The sequence below is a fragment of the Octodon degus genome, unplaced genomic scaffold (genome assembly GCF_000260255.1).
Source record: "Octodon degus isolate 3935 unplaced genomic scaffold, OctDeg1.0 scaffold00090, whole genome shotgun sequence".
In the NCBI taxonomy this organism is placed as follows: Eukaryota; Metazoa; Chordata; class Mammalia; order Rodentia; family Octodontidae; genus Octodon; species Octodon degus.
The window spans coordinates 382,377-409,227 of NW_004524666.1; the positions used below are offsets into that span (position 1 = coordinate 382,377).

A 26,851-nucleotide genomic window follows, 5' to 3' on the forward strand; every position below is an offset into this window, starting at 1 on the left:
ATTTCAGATGTGTGGTTTTCAATTTCTTCTATGCTATTGTCTCCTGCATTTGTTCTGGGTGGGCTCAGAGCCTGAGAATGCCTTTTGCTCCTTCTCTTTGTCACTTTGTTTAACACTGTCTTCTGACCTTTGATGTAGAGCTTTGGTAGAGTTATCTTAGCACCAAGTCCAGATCTACCAAGTTCAAACTTGTCCAGATGGGCGTGGCTTGGATCTTGCTGCTGTGCTCCACTTCTTCCTGCTGCAGCCCTTGGAAGTGAATCCACTGTGTCACTCTGGCAAGATGTTCTGCTCACGAATCAGCTGGGTGGGTCTTGCGTCTAGCCTGTCTGCAGGAAGTTCTGCCACAGGGTTCCGCACTGGGCCTGTCTGATGGAGGAAATCCCACAGAAATGCCTGGTCTGGGCACTGGCTGGGGTGAGGGTCCGACAGGCTCCAGGTGGTGCCATACACATGCCAAGCCTTGTGTTACTTTTTTCTATGCTTAATTGTTATGTACATTTTCTCAGTGTTTTCTACTTTTCTTCTGATGTCTCCCAACACTAACCCTTTCAAAGCTTAACTTTGTGCAAATCCCATGGTCTTTGTCATTTTCCCCAAATAGAACAATAAACCACAACCAAGTGAGATAGAAACACCATAAAATGCATCCAACAAACTCAAATAAACTGATAATAGTTACAGACTCTACCAAGCCTTTCTCGCTACCACACTTTTCCACAGCACACTTTAATCTTTCTATTCATTATCAAGTCTACCAGTTCCTCTTTACTATGTATGAGTCACTTGCTTTGTCAGTCAAAATAACTTTGTCACCCACAAGTTAAAGGACAAGAGATTTATTTTAGTTCATGTTTCCATTCACAGTCAGGTGGTTGTAAAGCAGGAGAGCCTGGCAGAGCACATGGCTGAGCAAAGTGGCTTATCTCATGGCATCCAGGGTAGAGGAAGACTGAGGGAGGAGCTAATGAGGGAGATATGCAGGTCACCTCCCTAGTGACCTGCCTTTTCTGACCAGACCCCACCTTCTTAACAGCAAGTCAGCTCTAAGGCATCCTTCAAAAGCACCACCTATGAGGGCCTGAGAACTGGGGGAGGGGTGCCTAGCTATAAAGCCTAACCCCTAGTAGGATGGAAGCTGGCTTTATGGTGCTAAGAGAAGCAAAAACAACTGGGCCAGAATGATACCGCCAGCTTTCACAAATCAATTTGTCAAGCACACATTCTTGTCTTTTCTTCTACATGTAATAGAAAAATTGACGATTACACTTAAGATTATTCTGTTTCACCTTCCTCTTGCATTCTAACTAACCTGTTGTGGAAATTTGGGTGTGATTCCACTGTATTTTCCTCACTGGATGTCACTTTTTTCTGTCATAGTCCATTTTTATTTTTAAATTATGACCCGAGAGAACAGCTGAAAGCAGCCTAGGTTCATCAACAGAGAAATGAATGAAAACACTGTGGTATATGAACATCCGTAAAGCAGAACAAAACCATGTCACTTGTAGAAAAACGGATGGAACCGGAGACCATCATGTTAAATAAAACAAGCCAGACTCAAAAAGACAAATACAAATATGTAGCATGTTTTCTGTCTTACATGGAATGTGACTGGCTGGTGAGGGATGGAGAGAGGGAGGGAAGGAGGAAGGCAGAGCTGGGGAGGGAGAAGAAGAGCATAAAAGTAAAAAGGCTGGCTGCTAGAAAAGAAGGAAAGCAGGTAGAGGACACAGAGAGGAGTGGGGGTGGATGTGCCAAGAAAGGATGAATTTTAGGAAAAAATACTTTTAAAAATGTGCTAGGGATAATAAACAGGATTTAGATCCAGTGTATTCAAAGAAGTGACAGATAGGGTCAGGAAATAATCTGTTACTTTGCATTTCTTTCTTTCTTTCTTTCTTTCTTTCTTTCTTTTTCTTTCTTTCTTTCTTTCTTTCTTTCTTTCTTTTTTTGGTATTTTAGGGAAGGGTCTACAGGGTGTTCAGGTCCTCACTATTAGATGGGACTTGTAGTGATCTGCCTGTTGACAGCCTCCCAAAGAGCTGGGATTACAGGTGTGCACCACCATGGCCAGTCTCAATTGCTATCTCAGCATGCCCTGGGGGCAGCGCCGGCATGGCAGGCCCCGGGATCAGACCCCTGGGCCCCCATACCTGCTTGCAGGCGCTTTAATCCGCTGAACTATTTGGCCAACCCAATCTATGTCACTTTGAAACACAGTCACACAGAGAATTTATGAAGCCATTGACTAATTTAGAGGTACCTAAGATGAATAATTTTAATTACTCAGACTGTAAAAATCTAAGAATTTCCAGTAGTACTAGGATGAGGGCAAAAACACGGTCTCAGGAAGTTAGGAGGACAGGAGCTCCATGGGCTGCGTTTGGGAGTAAGAGTACTTTTCTTGGAGATAATAATCAGTGCTCTCAGCCAAGTAATAAGCAAGGGGTGAGAATAAAAAGTGTTTTACCCCCAGAATATGATAAAGAATGAGTAACAGCCCAGCAATGAGAAGTAGGACGGAGGTTTACTGCCTGAGTGGAAGCTAAGGCTGGGGAAGAAGGTGTGAGAGTCGTGAGAATAAGGCTGCACACTTAATAGCTCCAGAAATTGTGGGTTTGCTTGTCTTACATTCTTATTCTGGGGTAAGTTATCATGGCCTCTGGAAGTATCACTTCCAAATGGAAAATAAAGGTTTGAAAAGTGAGTGAAACCTTTCAAACAGAAATATTACATAAAAGAGTCATGTCATAGTACAGTAAAGAGTCATGATATATCTCGGCTTTAGAGAAAGAGTGGTAGATGATGACCTTGAGAAAATGCTGCCTCTTCCACCCCAGTTTACGATTAAATTGATAATTCAAAAACGTTCTAGATTCTTAAGGGTTCTTTTAAATGTCAAAGGTTATATCCCTAAGAAATGAAAATATCATGATGTGTCCATTGGGTTATTATTACCACCTAGTGCAGTACAAGCAAAAATGAATCCAAACTGAACACAGGCATTTTCAGGCGTGAGCAGAATCCAAGACCATTCTCATCATTTTAGCTACAACGCAAGCTAGTGCCAGTGCCCTGGATGCTTGGCATGGCCTTGGGAAGCTACAGGTTGGCCGTTTGCATACGCCTTCCACTGGGACAATGAGATGCAAAATCAGACAGTGGTGCTGAATGGACAGTTTAGGTCAGTAACGATTTCAGATTCTGTTTATTAATAGTCGTGTTATATCTTCTCCCTCATAATTTGTGTCAAATGTCTGCTCAATCTCTATCTAACAACTCCACTGATCTCTTTCTTATATAATTCATTGCGGTTTTATCATTTCTCTGGGTATTTCCTGCTTCAAGGAATCTTCTATAAGCTCTGGGAGATATCCTGTTTAAATGTCTTTGCACCTCCACTCTGCCTAGTCTACCAGTAAATACTGATTGATAGATTCTGTCATATTATTTCACAGCTGAGAAAAGAGAAATGTATTTTCTTTATTGTGTACTATATTTATGTGAATTTTTTAAATCAGTGAAAAACTGTGATTATCTGCTGAAATCATGGGTACTTGATAGGTTTTATAATTCTGTATTTACCTACAATCTCATTTTTATATCTAAATAGGAAGATAATCTGGTTGATTATTACTCTCCCTTATTCCTGGAAAAACTACATGCACATAGAGAGAGATAAGAACTGGGAACCTTTAAATAGACTAGCAAACATTTTTTTCCTAACAAAGAATTTAATATTTGATATCAGAGATTCCATCTGAGATGTTCAGGTTAAAATATGTTTGTGGTAAGGAAGTGCATTTATCTTTGTCCTAAAAAAATGAAAATACATTGGCTTCATTTCAGAAACTAAAAACAAAACACAATAACCTCTTAACTGTTTACTCATTTCATGTTTCCATTGTTTATTTTCAGAAAAGAATTATTTTTGTATTGAAGCTCTGGTCAACTATGATTTTTTATATAGGTATATCAGTATTAGATTCTTAAATATAATGACTATGAATTCTATAGATTAACATTATGATTATAACAAAAGTATCATGGAAATATATATGCATTTAGATAGCATTTCTTGTATTGTGTTTCTTTATTTAATAAGTAATATGATTTCATTGTAAAAATAATTAAATATGGAAATACTGTTAAAATTGTGGTACATCTCCTGAACACAAATGTTGCTGACATTTTGTTAATTCTCTTAATTTTATACCTATAAAGTTTATATTATAGAACTTTAAAACATGCACAAATAGAAAAATGAAATGTAGTCCATAGATATGCTACCAAGCTTTAGAAAATATAAATTTATTCCTATTTTCATTTCTTCTCTACTTTGCCTTTTTCCTTCCCACTTTTAAAGTTTTAGATGAGTTCTCAAACTATGTAATGTATATATATATATATATATATATATTACTAAAGGAAATAGTCTAAGGGAAAAAAATCATACTGCTATTTTCACATCAAAAGAATTTCAGATAGTACACAATCTATACTATTTAAGTGCATTTTCCTAATTGTATTATATTCTTTACTTATTCATTATAATTTACTTATTTCAATCAGACATTTTAAGGGTTCAGTGGCACAGAGCTTTCCTTGGAAAGTGAAAAGTCTTAAAACACAAGTAAAAGAATAAAAAAGAACAAAAATTCTAGGGAGTTGAGTTTTTATAAGTAGATACCAATAAAAAGTAAAATAATACCCATTCATTGAAAGGAACAGTTAGTGCTTGTTTGATCAATTTTCATGCCTTTATCTTGTAATCTGAGAAACTAATTTGAAGATAACAGTATGCAGCATAACAACCATTGTTAATTTCCTATTGTTTTGAAATTCTGTAGGTTTTTTTCTCTTTAAAATAAAAAGATAAAGAAATCTGACATTTGAAATATATGGTTTTGTTATGAAGATCCCTCTAATTTTCAAGTTCCTCTTCTTAGAATGTTTTCACTTAGTTAAATTGAGTTTTAATGTCTTATACTTTTATTTGTTCCTCCCCCCAGTCCCTATTATTTATCCTGTGTGATAATCCCATCGACTGTTGGGTCATGTCTTCTTCCATCTTTCCAAGTTGCTTCATCTCTCCTTTATACAATTCTTACAGCTCTGCTGGTTGGTATTTGCTTTTCCTCACTCCATTTATACCCCTTGGATCTGCGTTGGGAGAGTTGGGGGAACTTCAGGGTCTTCTGTGGCCTTATTTTCCCATGCCCTTCTATGTATTTATGTCTGCTTTATGGGTTTTTTTTTATGTCTTCCTCTTTTGTGGGGCTGAAGGTTGAGGTCCAGTAAGAGAGTAGAGCTTGTAATTGATATGAAGATAATTATAGTGAGGTGCCGCTTTCCTATGACATGCTTTTAGCTTCATTTGTCCATAGATATTAGTTATACATTTGGTTAAATAAATTGCATGATGTGGAGTCTGTCCCTGTGTTTTGAGGGAAGAGTTAGTTCTGACTATAACAACCTCATCAGACCTAATCATACACCGCCCATATATGATAGACTTGAAATTTATGCCTTAACGCTTTCTCAATGCTTTTTGCAGTTGCTACACTCATTGTTATTAGGAGTTGCTCAATATTATGGCAGGAGAAGTGGAGGAAAGAGGTTGAGGAATGGGTGAAAGTGGAGTTGAAAGTCACTAAATTGGGAGGTTGACAGAAGGAACAGTAAAGAGAATGAAAATTAGGTATGGGATCAGATTCTGTTGGAAGACTTTCAGTCGGATTGAAGGGCTGTGTGGAGGGTCTTAAGAAAGTGTTGGTGGAGGTGAGGATGAGATGTAGGAGAGGAAGGTGTGCTTTGGAATTGAGGTGTTATGGGGCTGTAGAGAATCTTGTTAAGTTTGTGCACTTGAACGTGGAAGAGAGGCAATATCTAGACAGGATTTCTTGTAAGATAACTTAGAGCAAAAGGAGTTGAAGGGAGAGGATAGAGGGTTGGCGGAAGTGAAGAGTGGCCAAGTGAGTAGAATATGGTGAACTAAAAACTGGAGAGGATGCATTTAACAAGTGGGAGACACAAGGAAGAAAAAAGGTAGAAGCATCCCTGGAGTGGTGAAGGTGGCTCATGGGAAGATTCACAACAAAGGGCAGAACCAGAGTGGGGACACTCTCGTGCTTTGCAGGGCTCCTCAAGGATCCGTAAATGTGTTCATGAACTTTGGAGTGTGCAAGAGCAGGAAATGGCTGGTGTGAAATTGCAAGATGCGTTGATTGATTCACTCTCAGTCCATGGATTTTGGAGAGTGCAAGTATATGCTTGTGGGAATTGACACATTTTGTTCACAGTCCCTGTTTACCCATTTATCCTCTACCAGCCCAGTGTGTGTGTGTGTGTGTGTGTGTGTGTGTGTGTGTGTGTGCGTGCGCGCACGCACGTGTGTGTATGTGCGTGGTTAGTTTCCCTGTCCTCAGTAGCCTTGGTGAGGAGGCTGTAAGAGCCCACACAGCTGGCATGGAACCAGGACTCAGCTGTTCTCTCTCATGTAGCAACCTGCAGATTCCCCTAGGCTTGAGTGTGTGCCTGGGGATCTATGTAGACTGTTTGTCCATTTATCCTCTCTCTGTTCTGGGAAGAGGGGAATTCATTCGCCCTCAGAGCATAGTGGAGGTGTGCTGACAGCCTGAGGCTTTTCCTGTGTTCAAATAGAGCTGATGTTGCCAAGGGGCTGGCAGATACAGAGTCTGACCCAGGATTTCTCTATCCCTGCACCTGTTGGTTCATCTCCTCCCTCAGGTTAACTGGGGTGCTCATGGGTGGCGGCTCCCAGAAGGAGGGCAGGCAGGAGAGGTGTAGGCTAGCTGAACTGGCTCTATTTTCCCCTAAGTGACCTCCTTAGTGGGTTGCATCTACAAATTTTGTTACTTCAGGGTGCCTGTGGCTTCAGTCAGTCCTCTCTGAGTGCCTCTGACTTTAATTTCTCCTCAAGTTCACACTGCATTGCCTGTAGTTTGCTTCTGTGTAACATTTCTGAGTTTACTGAGGGAGATCAACAGGACTGTTGACGTGGAAAGAAACAGAGAGGTAAAAATATGTTTGTTGTTCTTCTAGTATGGCCAGCCTTGAGCCTTTGTGACTCTCTTTTCCCCCTTTGGGCCACCAGGAGGATTCTTCCCTTAGACTTGCTCAGGGCTTTTATTTTTGCCTTTCAACAGAGCTGGAATGGAAGGATTTCCTCTGGCCATGTTAAAGAACACCTCTGTTTATTACGTTAGTCGTTCTGTTCCTCTATGTTAGTTTTCTTTTATTATACTCTTCTCACCTTGAAATTACATTTTCTGATTGTTTTGCAGAGTTTGTTTACTTAATATTGTTTGGCTTTTGCTATGTTATAAATATCTAGAACAGGTTCTCTTACAGACAAGTCATTTAATAATATTTGTTAAGTAAACTAGTGAATTGTTCAATATTAATTTGATGAATAAATTAGTATCATTAAACTAGTTTATTATTAATTTATTAAATATTCTTATTAATTTATAGTTTTATTGTTTTAAATTCTGAAATAATTAAGAAATTCTAACACATTGTAATATTTATAATTAAATCCTTAAGCTCTTCGCTGTATACTTGCAGGTAATATCAGTGAATACTGGAACAAGATAAATCATTATACAAATATTTTTGTTATCAAATTAATCATAAAAATATCTACCTATATTTCAAGAATTAATAATTGCTTACACATGTGTTTGAATAAATGTATTAGAGTATTTTTATACATAATATTAAGCTTAACTGCCTACCAAACACCAATATAGTATGTACTCTGTATTCATTATGATTATAAACATAGATTTTTGAAATATAAAAAAGGAAATTTGCATTTTACATTGGACTCATTTTAAGACACTTTGGCTTAGTAATTAATCAGATGAAAGCTCAAGCAAAGGATTACTTTATGGAGAAAGTTACCCTTTTTCTGTTCGAAGATGTACTGGAGACCTTGCTACAATTTGTTCTCCATAGTGCTTAAATAAGCCCAACACATGTTTTCAGGTAAGAAAAAGCCTGAGCCATTTGTAGGAAATAGGTTCTCTTCAAGACCATAATGTAAAATAAATCAGACACACAAGCTTAAGTATTGGATGGTTTCTCTTATATAAGAAATAAAAGGTTGGTGACAGCAATTAGGGAGATAAATGTTGTTGCTCAGATAGAAGAGAGATCAAGAGATGGGGAGGGATGAAGAGAAAAAGAACTCAGAGGTGTTCTGTGTGTACCAACTCCATCCAGTGTGAACATGTACCACACGCATGCACTAACCACATTTCCACTCATCTTACTCCTTCTGAATTGAAGAAAAACTTCTGGCATTTTAAAAAATATAGAAACTATGAGTACAAAATCAAGAGAAATAGTGTCCGTTATCACAAATAGCAATATCAAAGTTATGATGACTATCTATGCATATGCATATTACCATCACTGATTACAGTCAGTCACCCTCAAAATGCTCGCTCTCACTTCAAACATACTTATCCCATCTTTTTGTTAGTTTCTCTAACAGTTCTGGAAAACTTCTTCCTGAAGTTTCTTTAATTGTGACATTGTAATGCCTCTACATCCTAGGTTTGTTTGTTTTCTTCTTTTGTGCTGGGAATCGAACTCACAATCTTGCACTTGCCAGATTTGTACCACTAAGCTCTATCCCCAGCCCTGCCTCTACATTGAAAAACAATCTGAAACATTTGCCTTTTTTATGGTTTGTGTCTAATTGTTCCCCCAAGCCTCATGCAGTCATTGGGGCAGCTTCTAGGGTTTGTGATTAATTCATGATCCAAGGCGGGAATTATAGCTGTAAGGGCTCCACCCACCCTGAGGCGGACAGCCTGAATACAATCTGGGGAAGGGAAAAAGGCTTGTGAGCTGCCCCAGAGGCTACTCCTCCCTTTGCTCTTTGCTGTTTTCCACCTCCATGAATGGCTGCCCTCTGCCATGTACCTCTGTGTCTTGAGCCAGCCAAGTATGGACTGAAACCTCCACTAACCCGGAGCTAATTAAACATTTCCTTCCTTAATTTTGGGTGTTGGGTATTTTGTTCCAGCAACAAGAGAATTTAACAGTGCTCTCATGATCATTTTGCCTTTGGGGAAGATTCAGAGGCCCCACAGTGACAGCTCAAGTGAGTAAAGCGAACGAGGATAACTAATACACATCATGATTGCAATACTTTCACAAGCTGGCCTTTCACTGGAATAACACTTGGCAACAGCAGTCACCATATTTTTTAATCATACTTATTAAAAACACTAATGAAAGAAGTCCTCCAGAACCGCTTCAGAATGTAGTGACAGTGATGGGATAAGTATGGTCAAAGGGATGATGATTATTTTGAGGATTCTTTTTTTTTTTTTTTTTTTTGGTCTGGGTCAGGTTGCGGGTTACGGGCGGGTCTGGTAATGCATGAGGAGCTAGGGATTGAACCGTGGTATGCTGAGCCTGACTGCATAAGCAGGATTTGCAAAAGCAAGCACTTAAACAACTGAGCTAATGGGCAGGTCCCCCATGATGATTATTTTGAGGGAGAATAAGAGTATTATATATTTTACTATAATTTAAAAAAACATACGTGGTTGTTATTGATTATCCTTTGGATGAATAATTATGACTTGTCCTTCTTAAGTTCATTGCACTTTCTTTATTGTTAAATATGGAGCATTTTGTTGGCCTTATTGCAATTCCAGGCTTTGCAGAATCAGTGAAAATTATGAAAATGAATTGCTGTTGATATTAACCCATTGGACCAAGCACTGGGGAAGACAGTAACACTGCCGCATAATTGTACTCAGACATACTTCACCGAAGCCCTTAGCTGACATTTCTAATTCTTTGTTTTCATGTTAATGCTGCTGTAAGCACCTGAAAAATGAGTTTGTGTAAACACTTCTGCTCCCATGTCATTTAAACTTGAAAGTTAAAAAGGTGTTAGCAGAAAATACAGCATATATAAATATATATACATATATATATTGCTGAATATGTATACTTATATATAGTCAAGAAAAGAAAAATTATACAATATAAAGTGAATGTTATTCTGATTTATCTATGAGTCACCCTAATGGACACCTTATATGACAAAAAGAAAACAAACACCCTCTGTACTGCTGACCCTTAGAGAAGAAATTGTAATGTATATGCAGCAATCTCGACTGACACATTGACCAAGAAGGCCCAAGCAGCAGGTCTCTGTGCTAATAAATGTCTGGAAGCTCACAGCGACCACTTTGACCACTTTATGTACTTGTAGAAGCCCAAGGTAATGTGTATTAATGTCACAATGTTTTAAAATTATAATTTTAAAATATTTATAAAAGTTTTCTTTCCCTGAACCGTGTATACCTATATGTGGCAGACTCTGAATATAGATGATCTGCTGCTAGCTTAAAATCAGTAACAAACACTTTGGGAATGTCTTCAGAATTCAAATAATAACTGGGTGCTTTAAGTAACATGGTGCATTATTTATAACTTTCTGCTTTGAATGCTTGATAACATTCATTTAAAAATCATCCCTTTAAAGTTTATATTTGAATAACATTGTGTTTGTTTTGTTTGATAAATGTTTTATATGGAATTCCAAAAATTATAGAATATAATAACTTTAATGCTCAGTGATTATCTTTGGCAGAATATATTTTATTAAAATGATTTTTATAAAGTGGTAATTATTTTAATTAGTGAGTAATTAATACCCAGAATCAAGAAGAGAAAATATTAGATAGTATTGTTTTATTATTGTTATTCCTATGAATAGTGGTTATATTAAATTGAATCTTGGAATCCTGATCTATATGAGATCAAATTATTTTTTCAGTAAGGTTGGGTTATTTCTTTTAAAACTTATCAGCATATAAAAATGTTATAAACTTTTCTGCCTGGCTTAGAAAGCTAACCTACCTCAATTGGCCTAAAATAAACTGTAAATTCCATGGACATATGGAAGTAAGAAGGGACAATATTATGGTAATTACAGTGTTGGAATACTAATCTTTTGAACTATCAAACTGAGTTTAAAATAAAATCAGGGCTGGCTGGATAGCTCAGCAGACTAGGGACCAGGGTTTGATTACTGGCTTGCTGTGCCACCCTACCGCCAGGTAGGTACTCTGAGAGGGTGACTGACTGGGCGTGGTGGCGCACACTTGTAATCCCAGTGTTTGGGAGGCTGAAAATGGGAGGATCACTATGGCTCCAATCTGCATAGTGGGACCCTGTAGACCCTGTACTTAATACATTAAAAAGTAATAATAAAAATAAATAATATCAAATTCTGTTGAATAAAACAATTGATTGGCCCATGTCTTTATCTAAAAATAGCCCACTAAACACTTAGACGAATGGCTCTTCTGTAGATTTTTTTTTTTTTAATTTATTTGTATGTGTGTGTGTGGTCAGCTCAGCCCACCAGGGGGTGGGGCTGGCTGGCATATAGTGCTGGGGGATTGAACCGCGGTCCCTGTGCTTTGCTAAGCTTGTTGTAAGTAGGTGCTTTAGACCACTGAGCCATCTCACCAGTCCTCTTCTGAAGACTTATGTGTGGAGTGGTTCATTTTTATTCTCTCATCAATGGCGGGTTTGTTAGATTAACTCATTTGAAATTAACATAAGGCTTACTTAACCATTAATATAATAGCAGCTGTTGAAGCAGCAGCTGAAATTGCTACTGTCTGTGCTTGACTATTTCTAACTCTTCCTATTTAAGGCTGTACAAGTGAAAGAGACATCTCCACATTTGATACCTCACTTATTTACTTTCCAGTGAAGTAGGGTGGAAAAATCTTTGGTTTAGAGAAATGGAGACGCAAAAAATATTTCTAAAATATATTTACAAAAATTAAATACATATTAGGTTTTGTATAATGGGCATCAAATCTAATTTATAAAAGTTCGATCTTCTTATACTTGGAATAGATAACTTTAATTTCATCAAAAGTATTTTGAACATCTACCTTGTATTAACATAATATTGTACTGAAGGTTCTTGTTGATTGCATTAACTAAAATCTAACTTACCAAAGAGATATTAATTATAAAAAATGTGAACACTGCTGTAAGATTATATATTATATCAGAAATGGAAAATGTGTACCTGGAATGCTTCAGTGGCTCACTCTTTTTCCTCTTCTTATGATCCCAATATTAACCACGTGATCCAAGGTTTACTTTTTGCAGCACAAGACTTGCAAGAGTGGGCTGAGTTTGTAGGGGGTAAGAGGAAGGGTGAGGTACAAGATCATTTTTCCTAAATGTTCCTGTCTTTTTTCTGTGTGGTCCTTATAATAAAATTAGTTAATAACCCACCTAAATCAAGTATTTTGTAAAAAAATCAATTAAAAAAACCTTTCAGGATGCTCTCTTCAATGAAAAAGTTCAGGACAATTCTGAGTTTAAAATTAGCAATAGAGGGCCGGGGAGAGGGCTCAGTGGAATAAGTGCTTCCCTGGCAAGTGCAAGGACCTGAGTTCAATCCCCGGTTCTGCCAAAAAAAAAAAAAAAAAAAAAAAAAAAAGCAATAGACACAGTTTTATTCATTCATTCATTTAAAATATTTAATAATTATTCTCAGCCATGTACTACACTGAGTGCTGGAGATGAAACAGATACTTTATAAAGAAGGTTTTTATATCATGACCAAGTTGAGTTGTGGTGCTATTCAGGGGTTAATGCATTGTCATCTGATTTTTCTATGATTTTTGCCATTGTTCCATGAGACTGTAATCAATGGATTGCTCTCACGTATATAACTCTAAGAATAATTATTCTATTCTGTCTTTGTGTTAGTTAACTTGCATTTATATTATTACAGAAATAAATCTTATTGAATGGGATCAGAAGAGAAATTTAGATTTCTCATTGAAAATTTCCATAAGTGTATTGAGTAAACATTTCCTAGGTGGTGCCACATTGTCAGATTTTTCTGGTGCCTTAGAGATATCAGGTTCATTATGATCGTACAGATGAACAAGACAATTTGGCAGGCTTTACCACAAAGATTGGGGTATTAAATCCATAGTCATTAATTTAATGAAATTGCTGCTGCCTGTTCCTTAGCTTTCTAGGAAGGGAAATTTTGTTGTTCATTCAGTTCAGAGTTCTGTGTTTTGATAGAAGGAAGTACATTCAGGTTACAAAGTGTTTCTATTCTCATAGTAACAGAGAAAACACAAGTATAATCGTATGGACGTTTAAATTGCTCATATCCTTTTAGCTGATTTACACAGGATATAATTAGAAATGACAAAAAAGACATTGTTACATGTTTTGTTCTGACTGAATATAAATATATAAATATAAATTTTATCTATCTATCTATCTATCTATCTATCTATCTATCTAAAATGACAAATACTGGATAAAATATTAAGGTGTGGCTGCAGTGGAGGGAATATAGCCCCACAGACATGTATAGAATTTGAAAAGGGAAAGAAATGAATAATCATTTGGGTCAAGGAAATAGTGAATGAGTATAACAGGCCAATATAGAGATGTATTTAATGATAAGGCAGAAACATCCTAGGAAACGGGTGCAACAGTCATTTGGGGGCTGTATTTTCTTAAAATCATGTTTCATGTTGACTGTTCTGGGGTCTTTTATGTGTACAGAAGTAGTCACATGACCAATATGGCAGAGCTCTGGTGAGGGTTTGTGGGAGTGACAGGATCAAAGAATGCAGCACACCGTTGTTCCGTAAAAGATGCAACGAACACTCGCTTTTCCTGTGATACTCTTTTCTCTTTCTGCTTGTAACACTTCCAGTTCAGGGCTTGGCCAGCTCAGACTCCTTGTTTCATATGAAAACTCCAGTATTTTTGTTTGGTGAAGGCTTCTTGTCCACTGGTTTTGTCTTGTGCAAGACTATAGTCTTTGAAATCAGAAATCAACTGCTAAGCCTATTTTCATTAAGTTATTAACATTTATCTACAGAGATAATATGTTCGTAGATTATTAAATTGTACCATTAGATTTTTTTCTCAAACTGCTGTCTATAATAACACAACACTTAATAGGAAAATACCACAGCTATCATTATGAACACCTTTAATCTAACAATATTTTGATTAGCTTTCACAATTATTTTATTAATAGACATGTAATGAAGCTGGATTTTATGGGTAGAGGGTGCTACTTGGTATAAATAAATGTTCTCAGTTACTGCTCCTTGTTTTCTGAGATTGGTTTCTTAAATGGATTGAAAAATACATCTTACGTAATTAAAAACTATTTTTAATAGTTGGTTAATATTTTAATAGTGCTTGGTCAATTTTGTATGTTTAACTATTAATCATAATTAAACTTTAACCAGTTGATCAATATACATTAAGACACACTAAATAAAGTTGTCATAAAATTATACTTAAAAATCAGCATCATCTATTTTCTAGGGAAATTTGAAGCTTATAGAAAAATTATATAGGAAGTAGTTTTACATTGCTTCTTCCTTCCCACTTGCTGTGCAGCTTCCCTGTTATTACCATCTTGCATGAAGTCAGTGTGTCTGTTACCCTTTAGGAACCTTCATTGAAGTCCATCAATGTAGGACTCTTCACTGCCTCGATTGCAACATTCTGCAAAATTTGTCCAGTGTCTTAACCATGTTCTGCAGCCTGCATGTCCATCATTCTCTCTGCCTCTCCTAGGCTGCCACTGGATATGTTTCCTGTTCTTTAATGTTAGCTTTTCTAGAATGTCATAGAGTTAGGTTTAGGCTGTGTAGGCCTTTCAGACTGATGCCGTTCAATGAACAATGATATGCATTTAAGTTTCTTTTTATGGCTTGCTAGCTCATTTCTTTTTTACAATTGAATGATACTTGATGATATGACTAAATTATCAGTTTATTTATGTGTTTAATATATCAAGTGATCTACTTGAATATTTTGTTATTAATGACTTATGCATGATGATATTTTACTATTAATTTTTGTCTTTTTCATTTCATGTTTGTGATAAACCTTTTTTGGGGAGGCAAAATTAAGTAACCTTGAAGTCTTATACATGTAGTGCAGTCAATTCTGATATAATGTACCCAAAGAGAACAACTTTTTGGAATAATGTATTGGGTTGCTTCATTATTATTTGAATTGTTTTATACATTTGTGGATAAATATGACAATTTAAAATGTTATCATTTAAATAGTGTGATTAACCAATGTCACCATTGGATACTATATTTCCTGAACTTATTCTTCTTCTTAACCAAAAGTGTCTATCCTTTGATGTGCATCTTCGCACCCCTCTGTGGCACCCTCACCTCCCATACCACCAACAGCTCCTGGTAACCACCATTCTGATCTCTGCCTCAGGGATACCAACTTTATAGATCCCACATATACAAAGAGGATGAATTAATAAAAACTTAAACATTCTCACCATAAAAATTACCACTATGTGTGTGAGATAATACATAAGTTAACTAGATAGATTTAATTGCTCCATAGCAAATATATGCATATGTCAAATAATATAAGTATTTGACATACGTGTGTATATGCATACATATGAATATATGTACATGATGATGTTATACACAAAAACATATATACTTTTGTCAATTAAAAAAGCTTACTAATTTAAAGCACCTTAATTTCTATGCTTATTTGTGATGACATTTTCCTTCTTTGTTCTCAAGAAGAGATAAGGGCCAGAGTGAAGTGGCGCATAGTTGAACAGCACTGTATCTCCAACCTTCAAAACTGGACCAAGTCACTGTATCTTATTGTGTATATTCTTACCTGGGATTTGTATTCTTAAATTACTACTTTCTTTTTCTAACACAATTACCTCCTCTTTCAAGCTGTTCTACTTCTTTCTGCCTTCCTCCTTTCTATGGAAAAACACTGGCCTGCCTGATCTTTGTATTGACCTCCTAAATTTCTATCGCTTATCAGCCTTGCTTCTGAATATTTTCCTTTGCCCTATAAATCTCTTTCACGAGTGCAGGAATGAGTGCATGCATGCATGAATGAGTGGATGAGCACCTTTTGCACAATTCCTTCACTGGTTTCTATAACTCGTGGCATGTTTAAATTCTAAGTCAGAAACTCTGACATTTTCTGTCATTAGCTTTATTACAGTAAACACATTTTCTAACTTCTGAAGATTTCAGTTTCTTTCTTTCTTTTTTTACTTTTTATTTTTCTGCAGTACCCAGAGATTGAACTCAGGACCCTGTGCTTGCCAGGCAAGCACTTATTCCACTGAGCTATCTCCTCAGCCCTCTTTCAGCTTCTTTTTCTGAAAAAGGAAATAGCACTAAGACTGTGTGTGAAGATTAAATATGACAGCCTATGTGACATTCCCAATATAGTACCTGCAGAGCAAGTTCATGAAGAAATTTTAGCAAGCATTATTCTTGATATTTTCCCTGACTTATGACTACGAAATATAATGTCCTATTTCTCAGGACCTTGAAAACATTTTTTTTAGTTTTCAGAAATATGGTTTTATCTATTACAATTCCCAAAGATAGTCTCTCCACACACCTGAGTGCCTTCCCACAAACCACCGACACGCAAAGACACATAAATATAGGGTATTACTTGCCAACAAATGTATCATCTTAAAAATGTTTCTTTCGTAAGTCCTTCAACAATGCTTAAGACAAAAGGAAAGATAAGGTGGTTCATTTTATACTTTTATTCTTTTGTTGCTTTTTAAAATTGGAATTCATTCTGAAACCTTTTGTTTATCCAAAATAAAGGGACTGTAGCAATGTAGTCTCTCACCATAGATGCTTTTGTTACTCTAAAATATAATTACTTCTCGTAATATATTAGAGCATAAATTCATCTATGACAGATGGTTATAACGTAGTAACTAAAAAGCATTACTAATTTAACATATTTAAGCTACCGTGAAAAATTAGCAAGTTTGTGAAAATTGAAAAACTCATTTCCTAATGTGATTTAGGCAAAGCTGCAAGGATTTTCATTAAATAATAAAAAACAAATTAGAGGGATAGGAACAAAGCTCAGTAAACAATCACATTAAAGTGATTTTAAAGATGTTTTTAACTATTTAAAGTCTACAACTTTTTAATTCCAGGTTTTGAGGCTTTCAAAATCACAAAAATGTTTCTTTTTTTCTTTTTTTAAAATGTATTTAGTACAGGGTCTACAGGGTCTTACTACACAGCTCCGACTCGTAGTGATCCTCCTGTTTTCAGCCTCCCAAGGTCTGGGAGTAGAGGTGCTTGCTACCACGCCCAGCCTCAGTTGCCCTCTCAGTGTGCCCCAGGAGTGGGGCTGGCTTGGCAGGCCAGGAACCAAACCCCAGTCTCTGTGCCTGCCTAAGCAGGCACCTGGCCCTATAAAAATGTTTCTTGTTTTCCCTGATCATCTGATGTAGTTATTTCTGCAAGTAGAATTTGACCAATATATGTAGTAAAATTTTAGTTGATATTAAGTGAATGTTTCAAGCTTAAAAGTAACTATGAAAGGCTCAGTTACATAATAATTTATGTATTAAGCATAAAGTTTTTCAGTTTTTTTTTTTAATTTTCTTCTGCTATGTAGTTACCATAAATGCTGATATGTCAGCACTGAAGCAAACAGAAAGAAGTAGCAGAGTAAATCAGATGCTGCTCTTCAGAGTGGAAGAGTACTTTAAATTTTGAAATAATTCTCTGTTATAAACGCTTGATTTATTTACTTCCTTTTCACTTTCACTTAGCAGCAATTTTTCTTTTGTGTCTCTCTACAGAAAGCTGACCTTGCCGTTGCTCCACTGGCTATTACCTATGTTCGAGAGAAGGTCATCGACTTCTCCAAGCCCTTTATGACCCTTGGAATAAGTATTTTGTACCGCAAGCCCAATGGTACAAACCCAGGCGTCTTCTCCTTCCTGAATCCTCTCTCCCCTGATATCTGGATGTATATTCTGCTGGCTTACTTGGGTGTCAGTTGTGTGCTCTTTGTCATAGCCAGGTAACATGCTCACTTTTGTGATTGTTTTGGCAATTGTTACCTCCTTTTTCTAACTAATAATTGTCAAAAGTCACAATCAATTTTACTTTCGTTCTTTATTTCCCATCGGGTGCTGGAGAATCAGAAGCTTTTAAGAAGGTTATCCGTACATCCACTTACAAATGAAATCTGTTGCCTCTTCGGGGCAGAAAGCATGCTGGTTTTGTCAATAAGCTATAAATATGCTAAAGTGTACTATTAATTAGCATCTCAAGGCAGCACCAGTTACTATGGTAAAGAGTAACTTCTTCACTTCGAGGGGGTCTTCAGAACCACACAAGCATGTTTTGATTAATTAATAAGACAAAAACAAATAGCAATATATAAAAGGAGTCCTTTCTAAAGGAACTGTCTAATTTAACATAAGGACTCTAATATTAAAATATAAATAAAATTTCTCACTCTTCACAAAATAAGCATATCAATACAAATATTACTTATTATCATTGGCAGCTATACTTTTCCAGTCATAACATCAGAAAACCAATGTCTACTTGAAAAATACAATTTTATACCTTTATAATGGCCTCTATGATCTATGATATATCTCAGTGTATGCTGACTTTTTCTTCTTTATTGCTTTTGGAGGTGGAAATTTATAAACATTTTCACTTATTTTACCTCACTATCAAACTTTCATTTCCTAGATCCTTTCAATATGGCCCTAAGATAAGCATCAGCCCTCAGGCCTCGTATCTCTATTGTAGATCTGAGGAGATTGAAGGCTCCAAGCTCACTGTGTTCACTGCACTTTTGTATTCTATTAAATATCAGATGCATAGATGAGCCAAATATAAATTTTTACCTACGTATAATTTTTTCATGTTCATAAAAATTCTTACAATGTACACCTCCAAGTTTTGCCATTTTATAATAAAAATCAAATAAACAATGTTTAATGACATACAGAGTTCTTTTGATAAATTAATCAGTGAGGATATTTATCTGTCCTTGAATTTATTCTCTTTATAATAAAGTTAAATATTTTTCCTTATCATAAACCAGGCATGACACACATGCCTGTAATCCTAGTACTCAGGAAGCTGAGGAGAGGATCATCACAAATTTGGGACAGACTAGGCTCCATAATGAGTTTAAGGCCAGCCTGAACTACACAGCAACAATCTGTCTCAATATATATGTATATATTTTCTACTCATGAAAAGTAATTATATTTCATTCACTATAAAAGGAAATGAAATCAGTTATATATATTTTTACATTTAGCGTATTGTAAATCTATTAACATATTTTAAAAATTTTAATATTTTGATGTATTTATATACAGGTATTACATAAATTTATCATTTTTTATCTAGTAGGTTCAGATTTTGTTTCAAGTAGCTCAGATAATAGCATTTATATTCATCTGAAAATATATATTGAAACCGTGTAGTTATATAGCATTTTAAAACTCCATGATAGTGCCTGATAAAGTTTTCCTTAAAATTTTGAGTTCTTCTTCTAAAAATGAGAATTTAAAGTGTGAAGTTCATAATTTTTAGCTCAACTTTTTCTTATCTTTAAAATAAACAGGGTCCACATTTTTTTAAATATCTCTGGGCCAATTTCATCTTTTTATAGTGAAGAACACAAGCCACCTATTTTATATGTGTTCAACAAAATGAGTTCAGGAGCTCAGCTTAAGCACTGCGATGGGTCTTAGAACTGTTCAGCTGGTGCATGGACTACACATAAAAATTAAATCTCCACATTATAGAAGAAACTGTTCCTGATGTCTGCATGTGTACATATTCTTCTTAGTTAAATTCACTAAAATTCCCAGGTAGCATATCTTCACTGATACCTATTTCTATATCCTAGAAAAGAAGGTCCTAAGAGATTTCTGAGTTAACTCCCTGCATTCAAATTGAAAACATAAATTCACTGGCATATTATTTAAATCTTAGAATGCTTCTGTTATAATTTGACATTAGTTATTAAATGAATGGACTTGTAAAGATCTTATTGTAGTTTCTTATTTAACAATGTAAAAATGAGCTCTCTTGGGCTGGGGAGATAGCCCAGTATCACAGTGCCTGTCAGCAAAGAGAAAGTCCTGCGTTTGATTCCTGTACCAAGTAAAATACAACAAGCACACACAATGATTTGAAAAATGTAAAACCCTTATTTATTGTCATAGTACCAAATACCCTATTATGTAATAATTTCTAAAACATATACTAGATTAAACATTATATTCTTGTTAAAGTAATACATAGCTATAGGAATGAATGTATTACAACTCTCCATATTCTATCAGAATATTTTGTCCAGTTATTTATATTAAAATAAGATTAAAAATTTCAAAATTAAAAATTTATAGTAGAGGAAAGGGCTTTCAGTATACTGAAATTAAATCCTAACCTAAACCTCCAAACTTAAATGAATATGTGTAGCTAAAGCCCATTCTGACATGGTATTAATTATGAAAGAAATTAATAAGATGCAAATGTACATAAAATGTTCAAGTGTCGATTGCAGAAAATAATTGCCTTGAAAATGGAATCATCATATTTCTTAGAACTTAAAGTAAATGTAGAAGTTTAGTTTTACGTTTTTATAAAAGTCATGTTTTGTGTCATATAAAGTTTTACAACAAAATCACTGACACCACTGCTTGTTTTATGACAGGGGAATTGTTTTATTTTGCTGTGTTTTGTTGTTTGAGACTTAGTCTCACTATGTAGTGCAGCCTGGCTTTGAACTCACAATGTAGTTCAGGCTGGCCTTGAACTCACCATGTACCCCAGGCTAGGCTCAAACTCCTGGTGGTCCCCGTGCCTCAGTTTGAGTGCTAGGATTATAGGCGTGAGCAAATATATTCAGCTATTCTTTATCTCTATGACGATGCCAAAGAAAGATAAAAAATGTTTAACTCTGTGTCTCCTTTTACTTTTTAAAAATATTCCTATATATACAACTTTTATCTGTTTTTCTTTTTATTAAAATTTAATTTATTTTTTATTGTAAAGAGATAAAATAACAATAGAGCAGTTTCAGAACAGGCAAAAAGGAGAGTAACAGTGAAAACTGCATTGCATATTGTTATCTTCATCGTAGTTATTCATACTACAAGATATAGGCATGAACCCTTGTCAAAACAATATTAGTACAAACCTTTCATTTCAGTGCACTAAGAGAAATTAACTGTGTAATTATCTTATCTTGTGTATACACATATTTCTTTCTTTATTCTTTCTTCCTTCTCCTTTAATAAACATAGAACAAAAGATCTAAAATGACTACAACCCCAATGACAAAATTCGTTTTATAAATTAATGCATTATGTAACATTGAATTTTAGACAATTTTGTAATAACTTTTTAGGAATGAAAATGATTTATTGGAGTTGAGGAGATAGGTTGGTGGTCTCAGCACCTGCCTGGCAAGGCAAGGACCCGGGTTCGGTACCACATGCTGTGCCAGCACAGAACCCCGTCACACTGAGCTGACCACTGAAATCAGGAGTAGTGGCACACGCCTCTAATCCCAGTGCTGGGGAGACTGAGACAGAAGGATCATTATGACTCGAGCTGTGTAGTGAGACCCCATACCAAATAAGTACATAAACAAATAAATAAAAAGATTAAGAAAAGAAAACACTTGCAAAGGGAAATATAACAAATGATTTAAAAGTAGCTGAAATTCTTAATTGCTGTTAGTTTTAATTTTGAATATTAGCTGGTACTGTTCTTGTCATAGTTAATCTCTATCTTTCTAGCTACTAAGCTCCAACTTCAGAACATTTTCAGGTTTCACTTTAATTATTCCATCATTTATTCACTCAAATATGCATTATGTCTCTAGGAAGCACTAATTTTGGAATACCTGCAAAACATTCAAAATTTGACTCTCACTTATTCATAAATTTAGTAAATAAATATTTGTTAAGTACCTATATTCTAATAAGAATTACATTAGATGCTGAATCCAAGAATATGACTGGACCTGTAATTTTCATTAAAAACTCACAATCACTCATATACCTCATAGTAGATCTTTATTGGCCATGAATAAAATTATATAATTATTTTCTAGTTATTCTATGCTTTTTATTATTGCTATATAAATTAAACACATTTTGTCCTGCATTGTTTGACATATATATATATATATATATATATATATATCATTGGAGAGAAACACAGAAATATAAAATAAATACATATGAAGCAGATTGTCACCTATTACACTACTAAATTTAAAACTTATTGTTCTTTCATGACAAATTAAGAACTAATATCAATGACTAGAATTCATGTTTTTGCAGCTCTTTTTAACAGAAAAAAATTATGGTGATTCTCTTTAAATAATCTTCTCACTCTTTTGTAAGAAACATGTAAGAAAAATTAAAAATGGTATCAATAGCTTTAATCAGTATTAAGAAAAATACATAGTGTTACTTATAGTCCTGGTATTGGTCTCTTACATGCAGTCACGTTTCATTTATAGCATAATGACAGAACTGGCATGCTTATATGAATTATCTGAGAACTCATTTGTCCACACAAATGAGCCTGGGGTAGTGCATTATAGATTTAAAAAAATGGCTTTTTCTCAAGGAGCCTAACAATAGTTCTTGTCTGATAGACAGATTGATAGAAGTTTTGTCCATGACAGACTTACGCTTATATTTTCCCTAAATCTTTTTCCCTTTCTTTCTTTTTCTTTGACCCAGGTATATTATTATAAAGAAGACAGGTAGTCATATAAAAGGCTGATTAGGGCACCCACCCGTTATACTGATAAGATGCAATTTTCACCTTGCTTCAAATATTTCGTATACTGCAGGAAGGATAAATTTCTACCCATTTATAGACGAGTCTATTTAAATTCCCATAAATATTAGATGATTTTTCTTTCTTTTAATCATAGATGTCTCCATGATCACCAGAGCTGGGTTGAAATTCAGAATAAAAATTTTGTTTTAGGGTGCTTGATATTATACAGAGATGAAATTAGAATGGTATGACCAAGGATGAAGGAATAATGGTATGCTTGTGTCCCTCCAAACAGGATTGATGTAACATTAACCACTATTCACTAAACTTAGAAAAATATTGCATATTTTATTCTTACATTAATGTTTTAAAATAAAATACAAGTAAAGTCAAAAGAAGAAGAATACTATGCAAATTTTTCTAAGAACACAACAAATTTCAAGCTACTTAAATGAATATGGTCAGAGGAAAGAATAAAAGAAACTAAACAATATTAAGGATTCTACTCTTTACTAGAATAAAACAAAATAGCTAGCAAGTTAAACATATCATATTAGTGTTTTATATGTTAAAATACATGTTTCTCTTGGGTTTTTTTAAATTAAAATTTAGAATGACTTAGAATATTTGACTATTACCCATTATGTTATTGGATCAGGCATCAAATGATGGTCTCTACAGAATCTACTTAACCATTTATTGTTACAGTGACCAGGGAGGCTGTCTTCACTTATGTTTTGGTTCACGCAGGACCTGTGGTCTTGTGATGATATGCCTATTCCCTTATTTAGAGACTTTGGAAAACTATGTCCAAAGTGATCGCATCAACAACCTTGATCTTGACTCCAGACTAGTCTGCAATAGCTTTTATAGTCCTGTCACAGAGATGAGTGACCTTTCATCTACAATGAATGAAGGGCGGCAATGACTTATTGTGTGCTCAGAAATGGATAACTGCTTTGGTGAGATGTTTGGTGTTGAAGTAGCCTGCTGTCCGAAGGACTGGTGTCCCGTCAGAGGGAAACGCCCCTTTGTTGTGAGCCTATTCCAAAGGCTTGCCCTCTTTATTCAGAAGAGCAGTTCAGTTTTTTCATTTGTATAACATAATCTTAAATGGATTTCACTTTTATTTTCAATGTCTTGTTTTTTTTAAGTAAATTGCCAGAAAGTCCGTTTGTTACTTCTGTTTCCATTTAGCAGTTCTCTTAGAATTTACTGAAAATTTGGTTTTAAGTAAGTGGTACTCTGCTAATATGTCTTTTACACTTATGAAAATGATAGATACAGTTGATTATGGATTAAAAAACTTGGCCAAATAATGAACCTAAAAGGCAAAATGCATGAAAACAGTGCACTTTTAAACTATGGATGAAATGTTTCCAGAGGTATTGAGACCTCTTCTACATTAAGCATTTTTTTCCTCAATTTTATTGTTAAATCAATTATGAAATAATGTATCTCTTTACTTTTAGTGTTTTGGTAATGCTCATAGCTGTGAAGTAGACATAAAGTCACTAACCCAGGGTGGGGGGATGGATTATTTTGTCACGGTAGAATGAATAGTTGCAACTAAATATAATCAGTGAGCTTTTTTATTTGCTTGTTTTTGTTTTTTTATCGATGGTGAAGATGATATTTAGATAAATCAGGCATGAGGGACATTGATTGAAATTATCTAACTAGAGGGAAAAAATTACAATAATCAGAAGAAAAAAATAAGTGTATTTTTCACCACTCAATTTTATAATTATGCTAGACATTGACAAGAATAAAATATTTGAGGAAAAATTGACTGAGGTAAGATTAAAGTGCTTTTGCTGTCATTTCTATAATCAAGCACTTGTTGGCATTTCTTAAGAATAATTATATTTGAATATCTTTGATACCTACATATATCCTTCCCTTTGTCCCTTCCTCATACCCTGTTTGTCCTGTGTCCCTCCCCCACACCCAAACTAAGACTAGCTCCACACCTCTGAGCTACATCCACATATACCAAATTATTATATTTGATTGGTAGGTTAAAATTAAGTGTAAATGCGAGAACAGGCATTTCACAGCCCATTTTTGCTGTTCAAATGCTATAAACAAATTGTTTCTGTACCTTTCCTGTCCTCTTCCAAGAATTGAATCTCTTCCCAAAAAGAGCAAAAAAGTTGCTTCTCTCTTTAGTCATTGTTAAATGTGTCCACTCCATAAAATCTTGCCAGTAAGCAGCTGGTAGCTTATAGTCATCCTCACTGATATGTGTCCAATTAGGGTTTACACGATGTCTAGTTCAATAAATTACAAAAACTAACTATACTAATTTACCATTAGTATAGGGTGACTAAGAAATTTGAAAATACTAAACACTTGAACTTTAATGCTATTGTACTTTTATATTTGCTACCAAAGAATTGTTCTTAGTGATTTTTTTTGGGGGGGGTATTACTGATTATTGAAGTCAAAGCTTCCCACTGATTGTCTTCCCAATACTTCCTATTTTTTTTCTTTTTTTTTTTTTTTTTTTTTTTTCAGGGATTGAACTCAAGACCTTGTGCTTGCCAGGTAAGCACTTATTCCACTCAGCTATCTCCTCAGCCCTATTTTTTCTGTATAGACAGAATGTCATTAAGTTGCCAAGCTTGAGCTTCAAATTTGCCATACTCATGTCTAAGCCACTCACAGTGCTGGGTTTACATACGTGTGCCACCATGCCAAGTTTATGAATATGATAGTACAGACTGGCACACAGCACATACACTTGCTCACGCCGGCGCATACCCACACATGCATGCAGTCTCCTGAAATGCAGCATCCTTCTAAGAACTTTTTCCCTTTGAAAGATTCAGAAAAAAGTGTGCAGCAGTTTCTTTGGCAACTGCCAGCATGTGCTTTGTATGTCTTTCAGTATTGAAGTCAGTCTGAGAAGCCAGAAAGTGAAGGACAATGTTGTGGATAATTCAGTTCTATTTCATATTTTTCTGTCCTTCCTTTAATTTTATTTTATTATAGTTTCAAATGCAAGAAATTATTTGATAAGTCTTTTAAGATCTTATGAGATAGGGAAAAGCCAATATTTTTTCTAAGTGATACACTTGTTCTTTCAAGTTTTGTAGCTCTGGCAGCAGTTTTTGATGTTCTGAAGCTGTAGTGTCCTGAGGAACTCCTCTAGGAAGTCTCTTCCCCAGTTTGGTTTGTTTTCTTTCTTCTAAAAATAAAGATGCCTGGAAATGTAGTCCTTTCTTTGACTTTTACGAGGTTTCTGAGTCTACCTAACAAATATCTTCAGAATTTAAACTTCCCAAAGATGGCCAATTTTTTAAAAAAATGATGTTCTTTGTGAAATGCTTTAATTTTCATGACAAACTAATAGCAGTCAAAGCTTTCCTATGACCCTAAACTTCAAAATAGTAGAGTCTGCCCACAAAACAAAGATGAAGAGAAAAATCAGTATTCACTAAAGTATTATACTTTCTGAATATTTTGGTGTAATCAGACTACTGCTCTGTTGAAAAGACAATTTTCTTGAGAAATGAAGTGAATGAGATATTTATTGCCTTTAATGACATGACACCTAAGTTAGTAATAGGCTTTAAAGCTGTCATATCACCACAGATTCTTTGGTGTAAGTATTATGCAAGGTAGATGCTTCTATATGTAGTCTTCTGTAGTTTTAGATAATGTAGAGAAGACCATGAAAGAGAAAAAGAAGGAAGCTAGTGCTTATGGCTTGTTAATAGCAGCCAGGTTCTATTTGAAAACCATAGCTGGGGAGATAGTGCAGTAGTATAAACACTTGCCAGGCAAGCAAGAGGTCCTGAGTTCAATCCACAGAACCACCAAAAAAAAAAAAAAAAAAAGCCGTAGAAAGATTTATTTATTGCTGTCCCTTTTATAAGCATCAGAATGTCTTTATGATTTTCTATGAAAAACAAGTATACATACATGGGCAACTGTTTCCTACCATGAGCCCAAATGAAATTAGAGGTATTTTCTATTTCATGAATTATTGTTGCATTTTTAAATGCCTTTTTTTCATTGCAATGGAGGTGGTTTTAAGGGAAAGAACACGTTTTTTGAAAAAGAATTTATCATTTGGTTTGCTTGAACTCTATTGTTAATGTCACTTCTACTTTCCTCTTTTTTAATTTTAG

At 35.1% G+C, this 26,851-nt stretch overlaps 1 protein-coding gene across 1 annotated transcript in view; it reads left to right on the plus strand.

Annotated features, from left to right (window-relative positions):
• The window catches only part of Grik2 (glutamate ionotropic receptor kainate type subunit 2), a 441,729-nt gene that overhangs the window by 251,899 nt on the left and 162,979 nt on the right, over positions 1-26,851 (plus strand). Inside the window, exon 10 of the mRNA XM_004637451.1 lies at positions 17,726-17,949. Within this exon, the coding sequence (XP_004637508.1) occupies positions 17,726-17,949 (224 nt within the window). The remainder of the gene's footprint in view (positions 1-17,725; positions 17,950-26,851) is intronic.